This window comes from Pan troglodytes, chromosome 15 (genome assembly GCF_028858775.2).
Source record: "Pan troglodytes isolate AG18354 chromosome 15, NHGRI_mPanTro3-v2.0_pri, whole genome shotgun sequence".
Classification (NCBI taxonomy): Eukaryota; Metazoa; Chordata; class Mammalia; order Primates; family Hominidae; genus Pan; species Pan troglodytes.
The window spans coordinates 48,568,626-48,582,774 of record NC_072413.2 but is presented as its reverse complement, the minus strand read 5'-3'; the positions used below and the strand labels follow the sequence as shown (position 1 = coordinate 48,582,774).

General features: G+C 41.1%; 1 protein-coding gene across 2 annotated transcripts in view; it reads right to left on the bottom strand.

The window, feature by feature from the left end:
* Nucleotides 1-14,149, bottom strand: part of ATL1 (atlastin GTPase 1) — a 100,177-nt gene that overhangs the window by 65,924 nt on the left and 20,104 nt on the right. For both annotated transcript variants that reach the window (XM_522849.8, XM_001156076.8), the window contains exon 2: nt 6,522-6,694. In XM_522849.8, coding sequence (XP_522849.2) covers nt 6,522-6,555 — 34 coding nt within the window. In that variant the 5' untranslated portion in view covers nt 6,556-6,694. The remainder of the gene's footprint in view (nt 1-6,521; nt 6,695-14,149) is intronic.

Here is a 14,149-nt window from a genome sequence, read left to right as displayed (position 1 = left end):
TGTTTAAATGGACTACGTTTAAATACATAATGTCTATTTATTAAAATACAACATAGAGATCAAAGTCATGCAAAAAGTGGTAAAAGAGATCTATAAGACAATCAGCAAAGGACTTATATAAAAAATATGTATAAAACTCCTACAAAGCAAGAAGAAAAAGATAACCTGATTTTAAAATGGGCAAAGGGCAAACAGGCACTGAGGAGGAAATGTGAATGGACAATAAATATATGCTCACATCTCACTGGTAATCAGTAAAATGCAGATTGAAACTACAATGAGATACCATTTCAGACCTATCATATTACCAACTATGGGTAAGGATGTGGAGTGAACAAAATATCTTGTGGAAAAATGCACACTCTAGATTCCCTTTATATTAGGCTCTTCAAATGTAAAACTAAATAGTATATTATTTAGGGATATATATATTTATTTATAGCTAAACTGTAAAAATTATCAAGAGAATTAGAAACTTCAAATTAATGAAAGTGTTTACCTTTGGAGAGGGTAAGAACAGGTTGTCCTGGCCGGGTGCAGTGGCTCACGCCTGTAATCCCAGCACTTTGGGGGGCTGAGGTGGGTGGATCACCTGAGGTCAGGAGTTTGAGACCAGTCTGACCAATCTGGGGAAACCCCATCTCTACTAAAAATACAAAAATTAGCTGGGTGTGGTGGTGGGCACCTGTAATCCCAGCTACTCAGGAGGCTGAGGCAGGATAATTGCTTGAACCTGGGAGGCGGAGGTTGCAGTGAGCTGAGATTGCACCATTGCACTCCAGCCTGGGTGACAGAGAGAGACTCTGTCTCAAAAACAAAACAAAAGAAAACAAAACAAAACAGATTGTCCTTAAGGAGAGGCACACAAGGAGTGACAAAATATGGATAATGTTCTATTTCTTTGGCTGGGGGGCACAGGTGCTCATTCCTTTTTTAAAACTGAACACGTTTTACATGTTATTTTGTATACATATATGTTTCATAAGAAATTTTTATGTAAAAGAGGAAGACCTTCCAAATCTAAAATCTTTTTTTTATTACTGGAAGTACTACACAGTGGATTATTTCCCTGGTGATCACAGGTTCTGCCTACAGTGTAGCCACTGATTCTAAAGATAATAAAGTCTGCAGAGTCTGAAATGGAGCAAAGGTGTAACCCTTGAGTCATCAAGACAAGGTAAGCAGATGTTAAGTATAAAAAATATACATAGGAAAAGTATATTTGAAAAGATGCAGGGAAGGCAACTTAAAAAATGTAGGGAAGGAAAATCTACAGTACATGTCTTATATATAGTACATATCATACAGTACATGTATGACCCAGTAGAATTTTTTTTTTTTTTTTTGAGATGAAGTCTCATTCTGTCACCCAGGCTGGAGTACAGTGGTGCGATCTCAGCTCACTGCAACCTCCACCTCCTGGGTTCAAGTGATCCTCCTGCCTCAGCTTCCCTAGTAGCTGGGATTACAAGCATGCACCACCACGCCCAGCTAATTTGGGGTGGGTTTTTTTGTTTGTTTTTTATTTATTTATTTATTTTGAGATGGAGTCTCACTCTGTGGCCCAGGCTGGAGTGCAGTGGTGCGATCTCGGCTCACTGCAACCTCTGCCTCCCAGGTTCACACCATTCTCCTGCCTTAGCCTCCCAAGTAGCTGGGACTACAGGTGCCCACCACCACAACCGGCTAATTTTTTTACATTTTTACTAGAGATGGGGTTTCACCGTGTTACCCAGGCTGGTCTCGAACTCCTGACCTCAGGTGATCTGCCCACCTTGGCCTCCCAAAGTTCTGGGATTATAGGCATGAGCTACCGTGTCCAGCCTAGACCAAGTAGAAATTTTATATTGTTTTAGAAGAATTAGGTATATAGAAGATGAGGTAGGTAAAAAGAGACAGTCTCATTTCAAGAAAAATAGAATATAGCCAACTGGAAAAGAAAGAAGATCATGAGGTAACTATAGTACACTCAAGATTGTTTTAAATCTTTCCTCAAAACCAGAAACCTAAAAATTAATTTTCCACAAATGGCTTTTCAACAAATAGGCATTTCCTACACTTACTGTGAAGCTAAGATAGTTATTTTTAAAGGTAGTCAAAGCTGATACTTTGCTGCGAATACTATTGTTCTTTTTTCTTTTTCTTCTTTTTTTTTGAGATGGAATCTTGCTCTGTCGCCCAGGCTGGAGTGCAGCAGCGTGATCTTGGCTCACTGCAACCTCCGCCTCCCGGGTTCAAGCGATTCTCCTGCCTCAGCCTCCCGAGTAGCTGGGATTACAAGTGCATGCCACCATACCCGGCTAATTTTTTGTATTTTTAGTAGAGACGGGGTTTCACCGTGTCAGCCAGGATGGTCTCCATCTCCTGACCTCGTGATCTGCCCGCCTTAGCTTCCCAAAGTGCTGGGATTACAGGCATGAGCCACCACGACCAGCCTAGTGCGAATACTATTTTTCTAAAGCAGTTTTGCACTATCTGTTTCTGTTACATTGTAGAAAACTCAAATTCCCAGGTGGTATCCCAAGTTTTTAAGCAACTTTGACAAAAACAAACAAACAAAGTATGCATTTCTGTTTTGTTTCTGGTAGCACTTAAGCTCTGACCAAGCAGTGCAAGACTGCTTTCTGGGCTACTGTTTCTGATACTTATCTGTCCCCTTTATTTTCCACATGAGCACATTCTTTGCCTACTTCTCTAGTCCAAGTGATCAAATTTATACAGCATTGATTTCTTATATCAGCTTAATCCTAGATAAGCTTGTTGTGGTACCTTTTGGCATACTATTCCTTGTCCTCATCGCATGGACTGTGGAAGCAAACAACTCTGAATTTGAATACTAGATCTATAACCTAGAAACTATGGTACCTCTGGCAAGTCATTTATGCTCTCTGAATCTCAGATCTCTTATACATTCAAATGATTAATAATAACAATGCCTATTTTGGAAGAATTGACTTTTATATGCTTAAATTTATTCAAACATCTTAAGAGTAGATTTAGGTACAGATGGTAGGATGCTCAGTTCTACTCAGACTCGCTTCCCAGTTTTATCTCTGGGTATGGTCTTCAAACATCGTCCTCAATTCTAGCAGTCAGCAGAGATGCTTTTCTGCTGTGTAGCTTTCATGGTCCCTGTAAGACCTACAGGTCTCTAGCTACTAAGATAAAAACACCTGTCATATGGTCCTTAGATTCCTTATCTAAATTTTAGCTCTCATGCTGATTTTGCAAATATCTTTCTTGCCCTTTTCTTGGAAATCACTGTATTTTCTCATTCTGGATTGTCTACCTTGATGCCTTTTTCTTTCTAACTTGTCTGAAAAATACTTACTTAGCTAGATAAGGTCAGTTCACTGTCTTCTTTTTTAAGCTCTCATAAGATTTTTCTCATGAGAGACCTCTGTCTACTACAAGGATCTGTTTTCTCTATTATCTTCACACCCCACCCCATTCTCTCCATGAAAACATTCCACAATATCATGTTATAGAAAATAAATTAGGAAAAAAACCCAGATTCTAATTTCAGTCCTTTTACTTACCAAATACATGACTTTCACCAAATCATTTAACTCACCTCTGAGTTAGTTTTTTTATCTGCAAAATAGTGATATGCCCTAAGACACATACTTGAGGTTGAAGATCAAATGCAATAATGCAGATGAATATGCATTGAAACTGTAGTTCTATAATATAATACAGAAGGTATTATCCATTCAACAAAGAGATAGAAGATAAAGGAATCTGAATTCAAACTGCCAGAGCAGGAATCCTGGGTCAATCATCTACTAGCTTTACCTTTTAATATGTAAAATGAGTATTACAGCACCTATTTCCTATGACATTAGCTTAATGATGTTGGCTACTATTGCTGTTACTAAATGCCTACTGTGTGTTAGGCATTCTATTAGATACTGGTAATAAAATGGAATTAAGACTGACAGGGCTAAAATCTGTGCCAAAACCTCTATCTCCTACTCCATCTACTACGTTTTCTAAGTCATTTATGTCATATGTACTTAACAGCAAAGAAAAATCTAAGTAGTAAAGCATTTCCACAGAACATCAAGATAAGAGTCCAGAATTCCACTCTTTCTTTTCTATAATAATTTCCAGTAAACACTATAGTGATTCTAGTATTTCTTTTCCTAATCCATCACTTGAGTTGAAACTTTCCTGATGACTTCTGGGTAAACTATCTGAGATGTTTCTATCAAATGTAAATAATCTAAGGTAGTATTTCTCAAAGTAACACCTAAAGACCATCTGCTTCCCAATCACCTAAAATGCTAATTAAAAGGCAGATTTCTAGGCCCTCTTTCAGATCTATTGATTCCAAAGCTCTGGCTGGAAGATGGGAGAGTCTGCATTTCCAATAAGTCCCTGTGTGATTTTTATGAAAACCGGATGTGAGAACCATGTTCCCAAGAGGAAAAAACTTCCACTACATAAGAAGTTTATAAGGCCGGGCACGGTGGCTCGCTCCTGTAATCCCAGCACTTTGGGAGGCCGAGGCGGGCGGATCACGAGGTCAGGAGATCTAAACCATCCTGGCTAACATGGTGAAACTCTGTCTCTACTAAAAATACAAAAAATTAGCCGGGCACGGTGGCAGGCGCCTGTAGTCCCAGCTGCTCGGGAGGTTGAGGCAGGAGAATGGCGTGAACCCGGGAGGTGGAGCTTGCAGTGAGCCCAGATGGCACCACTGCACTCCAGCCTAGGCGACAGAGCAAGACTCCATCTCAAAAAAAAAAAAAAAAAAAAAAAAAAAAAAAGTTTATAACCAAAGGAAATTCTGCACAATAATGATCCAAAGCTTCATAAAGGAGAAAAATTTTAATCCTCAGAATACATTTTCACATGCTTCTGTTAACAGGGTGGAGACAACAATTCATGGAGACTGAGACCAAAAGTGACTTGAATATACGCACCCTAATTGTGTGTGTTCAATAAATTCCTATTCTAGAGGCCAAGAGAACGGGTAGAAAGGGGATACACTGCAAATGCTTACTTAAATTTCAGAAGAAGGAAATAAAACTTATTGCAATAGTCAGGTAGGTCTGTTAAAACTGAAGTTTCATGATCTCAGAAAATGGAACCACTTTCTCTTAAACTCAGCTAAGTCATGACAGACCTCCCCGCTCCAACTCTCCATGCCTACCACAAACCTTGGATAATCTCCCAAATGTAAACCTTGTCTACCGTATCCTGTGACCATTAGAACAATCAGAGGCAAGGAGATACACGGTCTTTTGATTAAAGTAAACTGAAATAACCAATTAAAATTTACATTTGTGCCTCTCGCTCAAATAAACAGTTATAGAAGAGTTCTCACTGAGATGTGGAACAGAATCAAGCAGCTCTGAACTTTTCAAATAATAACAATTGTTATTTCCAAATAACAATTTCTAAATAACAAGCTGATGAACAAAATATTTATTTACCCACCAAGCCACAGTAGCCTGAGACATTCTCTGGTTCAGATAATAAAATAAATGCCTTAGAGGGCTTTCGTTCCTAAGATGCTGGTGAGTTTAGCACTGTGACTGCAAGAAATCGGGAACCTACGACAAAAAGACGCCCAGCCTGCCCACACTAACCGTCCAGAACTAGGTCTGGAGCAGCAAAGCGGGCGGGGCCGCGATTTCTCCCGCATCGCTGCGCCCGTTCTTCTCCGCCTGCGTGAGCACCGCCCACCCACTCGCGGTGTGAACATACTGGGTCTCGCCTCTCCTTTCCCCTCCCCTCGGCCTGGTGCTGAATCATGAGCCCAATGTCTCCAAAAGGTAAAATCAAAGAACAAAGCCACCCTTGGGGCTGGTCTGAATGGGGTACCACGTCGGGGTGGGGCAGAAGGCTGGAAACCACAACTTTGCTCTCCTTCTTCCCCAATTCCCCCACCCAACCCCCAAATTAAGAGGAGTACTGCAGTGCTCAGGAATTCCCAAGAGGGTGACCCTTCTCCCAGTTGCTCGGTCTGCTACCGTCCGTCCGGGACCCGGCGCGCTCCGCCTCATTGTTCCAGCGCGCCGCCCGCCGCCCGCCGCCGGGAGCCCGCGCCCTGCAGGGCCAGCGAGTTGGCGGCTCCCGGGGAGGGGGGTTGGGGCTTGGCCTGCTCTAGATCCCCGACCCCTCGCCCCTCTGGGGCCGAGTAACAACAGCCCCCTGCCCACCCCCATAGCCTTCCTCCCAACCGATCGCTAAGGCGGAACCCACAAGTCCCCGGAGGCGCCTGGTGGGTGCTGTCCAAATGCTGGGAGGAGGCGGGAGGGGGGTGGGGAAGAAGGAGCTGGAGGCCCGGCCTGCGCGAAGCTGCAGCCCTCACCCCGACAGCGCGATTCGGTGACGCGGGTACCGCTCGGCCATGGTTCCTCCGCCCAAACAGGGAGCAGCTCGGCTACGGCCCGTCTCCCAGCCGTGGACGCAGGCACCTAGCAGCCCTTGGCCCTCCCTGTCTCCAGAAGCAGAAAGTGGAGGGCCAGAAGACCCCGTGCAGGCTGCAGAAGTTCTCATTTGCTACTCACCCCAACTGTTTCTGTCCCTGCGGTTCTTGGCCATGGTGGTCCAGGAGCTGGTGGCGGTGAGGCGCTGTCACTGCGCTCGCTGCCTTCTCCGGGGCCGCAGGTTGCTGGCGGTGGGAGGCTCCGTGCCCGCGCTGGGCGCAGTTCGCTCAGACTCTGAGGATGTTGCTGTGGCGCTGGTGGGAAGGAGTGGGGAGGAAAAGGGAGGAGAAAGCAGATGAACCAAGCTCAGCATCACAAGCCCGAGTTCACACAGATACCAGCGTCACACCCTCCCTACCTCAGTCCACCCCCAGACCGTGAAGACAGTGATAGACCACGTACTGCAACATTTTCAACGGAAAACACAAACAAATAAACAGCACCCCCCTCGAACACACTCTCAAAGAATTTAACAGCGTTATCAGAAATACACAAACCGACATACTGCATGATTCTGGATGTTCAAATACCTGTTTCAAGCACGGTTATACATTAATACAAACAAGCTGGCAACATTTATATAGCCAAAGTAACTAAAATAATGTGCATTTATCTACGAGGCACCCATTTTTTTTTCCATTTTAAAAGCAAGGTCATGTTAGTAAAGAGGGTATCATGCATTTTTGTATATGTATACTGAGTAGTTTGTCTTAAAATTAGAATAGCAAAATTTATATCAAGAAGATCAAGATAAATGAAAGCTGTAGATTCATTACTATCTGTAACTCAATATCCACTGGGTAAAATTTCCCACTAGATTTGCAAAGATAAGGTCCAGACCTATAGTCCAATAGCAATTATTTGAGCTGAAATCATACTACATAGTCTGGGTATGGGTGGGCCCTGGCAGCCATAAAGGTTGCAGACAATTTTGAAAGGAAAAGAAAAAAAATAAAAATACTTTCAATCTTTCCCTTTTCACTGCTTTCTCTCTGCTACAAACTTAGTTGTTTTCAGTAACCTGGAAACTACCTCGACCTCAAGATACCATCATGCCGTCCCTTACAGTTTCCTTCTGCCATTTGGTTGTTACTCACACTCTCTACTGATCGGTTCTTAGGAGATCACTGCCAGCCTCTTAATTACCAGATCCATGATCTCTGCTAATTCCTCATGGTAAGCAACTCCTCACGCTACACTCTCTCAATGTAATTTACTATGATGGCTTCAGACAGGACCTCCATGCTGATGATTCCCAAATCTATACTTGTAGTCTTCTGCCCTCTAGAAGAGAGGACATTATACCAGAGGTGTGTTTATAACTGCCTAAGGTTATCCTCACGTTGTTTTCCTACTGACATTTGAACATCAACATATCTGAAAACAAACTCCCCCACCACTGCCAAATCTTATGCATTATATTTCAGTTACTGGTTCTAGTGACTGCAGAGCCGTGAACACTGTAACCAAGTTTACAACATGGTTTTAATGAGGTCTGTGCTCAACAGAGTTGAAATGACATTAATGAAACAACATAGGAAGACAGACATTATCTCATCCTTATACCTATAAACCAAGTTCATAGAACAAAAGAGAAGTGTGGTCTGCTTTTCTTCTTATATTCCTTTACTATCATTCTCAGCTTACATTCCAGCCTGAAAATCCCTTTCATATGAATCCCATTTTTAAGAGTACAATAGATTACACACAAAAAAGAAAAAATTTATATAATTCAACACCTATGCCCAATTGAAAAAGAAATTAATTTTTAAAAAACCTGTTGTGTTTATAATTAGTAAGTAATCTGCAGGTGAATACTTTGAGACTGTGTGAATCACAAAAAAATGCTTAAATAAATAGCTCTCTGTATGTGACTTTTTGTACTATTGGCCAATAACTTTTCATCCACTGATTTTAGCATCCATTGATCCTTGCCTGAATCAATTTCATATTAGTGATTTTTTAAATGGAGGCTTTAAAATCATTATCTGTTGTTTGTTTGTTTTCCAGACACAGTCTCCCTCTGTTGCCCAGGCCGGAGTGCAGTGGCGTGATCTCAGCTCACTACAACCTCCACCTCCCAGGTTCAAGCGATTCTCATGCCTCAGCCTCTCAAGTAGCTGGGATTACTGGCGGTCGCCAGCACGCCTGGCTGTTTTTGTATGTAGAGACGGGGTTTCTCCATGTTGCCCAGGCTGGTCTCAAACTCATGAGCTCAAGCGATCTGCCCACCTCAGCCTCTTGATGTCATGTCTTTTAAATTAAGTAGCTGGCATTCCCTCTCCCACTTTTCTATGTTGAGTCCCTCTATAAATTAATGGAAGCTTTTTAAAAAATTGTGTTATGCATCACCATTCTTTTTAATGCCTAAATTCCCCTAATTTGGCCGAGGGTCAGCTCGTGTGTCCTTTTAACATTGTCCCTTTTTGTCTTTGAGCAGTTCCCTGTATTCTGGTACAAGAAAATGTTTCAGTTTCCTTTGTATTTTCCCTGTCTTAGAACTAGAATAGCCATTTCTCCAAGATGCTCTGGCTCCTTTTAATGAGAAAAGGTGTTTAGAAACCAAGACGTGGGTGCTAGTTGTGCTCATTGCTGGGTGAAGATCACTGTTTCTAGACCCTTTCAGTGGACATTGCTAGAACGCATCTTTTAAATCATAAGTTTAATCTACTCTGAAGAAATACCTCAATAGTATGAAAATATAAACATACGTGGTTATGTATTACATTACTTTTTGTTATTGTAAAATGCTGGAAACAACCTGAATGCCCACATATAGATGAGTGGTTGAATACATTATAATACATATATGCAATAAAATGTTATGTAGGTGTGAAAAAGAATACAGAAGATCTTTATAAGCTAATACAGAGTGATTTCCAGAATACAATGTTAAATGAGGAGGAAAAAGTGCAAATAGTATACCATTCCTGGAAAAAGAAAAGGATATGAAAAAAGTATCCATTCATCTGTGAAAAATAAATACAGCAAGACTAAACCAGAAACCAATGAGATTGGTCACCTACGGGAGATGGGTGGGAATAGGGTAGAAATAATGGAAGAATGGGAAGAGGGTAGTAGGGATTAAGGGGACTGATATTTCTCTAAGTGTAATGCTTTTATATAACTCTGAGTCTTAGAACAGTAATGTTTCACATTCTCCAGAATAAGTTTTAAAATGCTTACTATGATGACTATAATCAAAAAGATAATAACAAGTGTTGGTGAGATGTGGAGAAATTGGCACCCTCATAAACTGCTGATGGAAATATAAAATGGTGCAGATACTTTGGGAAAAAGTCTAGCAGTTCCTCAAAAAGTTAAACATAGAATTGCCATATACATTAGCACTCCTAGATATACACCCTAAAGAAATTACAATATATGTCCACAAAAAAACTTGTACAGGAATATGCATAACAGCATTATTCATAATAGCCAAAAGGTGGGAACAATCCCAGTGCCAAATAACTAGTGAATGGATAAACAAAATGTAGTATATCCATATAATAGAACATTATTTGATCATAAAAAGTTATTGAGTACCAATATACGGTACAACATGGATGGACCTTGAAAACATTATAGTAAATGAAAGTAGCCAGCCACAAAGACCACATATTATATGATTCCATTTATATGAAATTTATAGAATAGGCAAATCTAAAGAGGCAGAAAGTAGATTAATTGTTGCTTAGGGATGGAAGAAAGGAGTGGGAGGTTGGGGAGAAATTGGAGAGTGACTGCTAATGAGTATGAGGTTTCTTTTGGGGGCAATGAAAATGTTTTAGAATTCATCATGAAATCAACTTTGCACAACTCTTGGGTATACTAAAGCCACTGGATTAGGCTAGGTGCAGTGGCTCATGCCTGTAATCCCAGCACTTTGGGAAGCTGAGGTGGGAGGATCACTTGAGGCCAGGAGTTCGAGACCAGCCTGTACAACATAGAAAGACCCCCATCTCTATAAAAAAAATAGAAAAACTAGCCAGGTGCAGTGATGTGCACCTGCAGTCCCAGCTACTCAAGAGGCTGAGGTGGGAGGATCCCTTGAGCCCAGGAGTTCAAGGATTCAGGCCACTGCACTTCAGCCTGGATGACAGAGCAAGACCCTGTCTCAAAAAATGAAACAAAACAAAAAAACTCCACTGAATTGTACAATCTAAGTTGGTGAATTTTATGGTATGTGAATTATGTTTTTAAAATACAAATGTTTTTAAAAAGTCAAAAGTCAAGTTCATTTTAAATCAGAATAAAAGAAGAAAAGGTATTACTCCATTTGAACTTTAGTACTTTAAATCCTCTCTCTTCCTGACTCTTCCGGGATGTTACTCCACAAACTATTCTCTTCTGCCTGTATCCTCAATTATTTTTTCTTCCATTGGTTCTTTCACCATGCTCATTTTCCTCCATCATAAGTAAAGGGCTCCCTCAATCAGAAGTTTCTCAATAGTTGATGGTTCAATTTGCTCCTTCCCTCTATAAATAGCAATCTTAGAAAAGTATTTATGTCAATTAGAATGCTTTTGGCGGTAACTCAAAATGGCTTAACCAAAAAATGACATTTACTTTCATACAACAATTTGTTTAAAGATAGACTGGTTCTATGGTGGTCAGTTCATCAGCTCAGTGGTATCATGGACTATATTAGTTAGGATATAGCTTTGGCTACTATAAAAATTACAAGGGCTGAAATAAGACAAATATTTATTTTGGTCTTATGAAATAATCTGAGCATAAGCCATCCAGGGATAATACCGTGGCTTCAAAATATGAAGGAACTGGCTGGCCACAGTGGCTCATGCCTGTAATCCCAGCACTTTGAGAGGCCAAGGCGGGCAGATTGCCTGAGCTCAGGAGTTCGAAACCAGCCTGGGCAACACGGTGAAACCCCGTCTCTACTAAAAAATACAAAAAATTAGCCGGGATGGGTGGCGTGCACCTGTAGTCCCAGCTACTCAGGAGGCTGAGGCAGGAGAATTGCTTGAACCCGGGAGGCAGAGGTTGCAGTGAGCCAAGATCACGCCACTGCACTCCAGCCTGGGTGACAGAGCGAGACTCCGTCTCAAAAACAAACAAACAAAACAAAACAAAACAAAAATGAAGGAACTAAAGTTCTTCATGCCTTCTTCCATCTTTCACTTGGGGCTTCTATCATATGTTCCATGATGGCTGCTCTAGTGTGGGCATTCACATTTTCATTCTAGCCCTACAGAAGGGTAAAAGGGAAGAAGTGAATATATCCATTCTCTCTAAGGGTACAACCCAGAAGGCGCACACATCATCTCCACTCAAATACCATTGACCTACCATGTCCCACCTCATTGATAAATATACCGTATATGCAACAAAAATTTTGGGGTCTAATACTAAACAAAGAAGGGAAATAGACATTGGAAAATAACCAGAAGACTTTGCCAAAAAGACAAAGGTGCACTCTACCATCTTCCATGTGTTGGTGTTATGAGAAAAATCCAGGACTGTATAGAAAAATGTTCTCCCAAGCTGGGAGGGAACCAAGAGACGGAAGAATGACTCAGACAAGTCCAGCCCGGCGAGTGGATGAGTTTGTGAGGACTTATACAGGACACTTCTGGGCAGCAGCAGGATAGCTCTAGAGATCCATGCCACCTCCCATCTCTAAACTGCTTTTAAACAAATTTTCTGTAACTTCTTTGCCTACTGTGTTTGAGCAATGAGATTGTTTTCCTTGATAAGTTCTCAGATACCATCTGAGATATTTGGGTTCTCAGGGACACCTGCTCCTCCAGTGGGCATCATGGTCTTGGCTCACTGCCCAGCCTTCCCCATTCAAGCAGTGGATGTACACCTTAAATAACCTAGTGGGGACACATCACACTACAATCCACCCCACTCCCCAGCTCTTATATTCTTCCCACCAATCTTGCATGAAAGTCCTTGAGTGGGGTATGAGGGGAAGAACTATACAGACCTATAATGTATAGCCATGGCTTGTGCGTACAAGCCACATCTACAGTATACAAAACATCATAAAAAGCAGAAGCTAACTACAATTATGATGCCTGTTAGCAAAACGTAACTCCAATGAGTAGGTAAGGTGTGTAACCAATTTGAGAATGAGTCAAATAAGCTTAATCGGGTTATATAACGAATTTGAGTTGACAAATGATTTAAAACATTTGTGACACTGTTCTCTTCATCAGGCATATAGGCACAACAGGTAGTGCCTCTAAGGGTACGTATTGGTTTTTGTGGATTAAAAAAAAAAACTTTTTAAAAATTTCAATAGTTTTTGGGGAACAGATTTTTTTTGTTACATTAATAAGTTCTTTAGTGGTGATTTCTGAGATTCTGCTGCACCTGTCACTGGAGCAGAGTACACTGTACCAAATATGTAGTCTTCCATTGCTCACCCTCCCGACCCTTTGCCCGGAGTCCCCAAAGTCCATTATATCATTCTTATGCCTTTGCATCCTCATAGCTTAACTCTCACTTTTAAGTGAGAACATACAATATTTGGTTTTCCATTCCTGAGTAACTTCACTTAGAATAATGGCCTCCAACTCCATCCAAGTTGCTGCAAAGGCCATTATTTCGTTCTGTTTTATGGCTGAGTAATATTCCATGGTGTATATATACCACATTTCCTTTATCCACTCATTGGTTGATGGACATTTAGCTTGGTTCCATATCTTTGTAATTGTGAATTATGCTGCTACAAACATGCGTGTGCATTCATCTTTTTCACATAATGACTTATTTTCCTTTGGGTAAACACCCAGTAGTGGGATTGCTGGGTCAAATGGTAGTTCTACTTTTAGTTCTTTAAGGGGTATCCATACTGTTTTCCGTAGTGGTTGTACTAGTTTACATTCCTACCAGCAGCGTAAAAGAGCTCCCTTTTCACCACATCCATGCCAACATCTATTTTTTTTAATTTTTAAATTATGGCCATTCCTGCAGGAATGAGGTTGTATCTCATTGTGGTTTTGATTTGCATTTCCCTTATAGTGATTTTGAGCATTTTTTCAATGTCTGTTGGCTGTCTGTATATATTTTTTCGAGAATTGTCTATTCATGTCCTTTACCCACTTTTTTTTTTTTTTTGAAACGGAGTCTTGCTTTGTCACCCAGGCTGGAGTGCAGTGGCACGATCTCGGCTCACTGCATTCTCCTGCTTCAGCCTCCTGAGTAGCTGTGACTACAGGCACACACCACTATGCATGGCTAATTTTTTGTATTTTTAGTAGAGACAGGGTTTCACCATGTTTGCCAGGCTGGTCTTGAACTCCTGACCTCAAGTAATCTACCCGCCTCAGCCTCCCAAAGTGCTGAGATTACAGGTGTGAGCCACCATGCCTGGCCCCATTTATTTATTTTTGTTTTTGTTGCATTTGCTTTCGGATTCTTAGTCATGAATTCTTTGCCTAAGCCCATGTCTATAAGAGTTTTTCTGATGTTATCTTCTAGAATCTTTGTGGTTTCAGTTCTTAGGTTTAAGTCTTTGATCCATCTTGAGTTGATTTTTCTATAAGGTGAGAGATGAGGATCCAGTTTCATTCTACATGTGGCTTGCCAGTTATCCCAGCACCATTTATTGAATAGGGTATCCTTTCCCCACTTTACGTTTTTGTTTGTTTTGTCGACGACCAGTTAGCTGTAAGTATTTGGCTTTATTTCTGGGTTCTCTATTCTGTTCCATTGGTCTACATGCCTATTTTTATAGC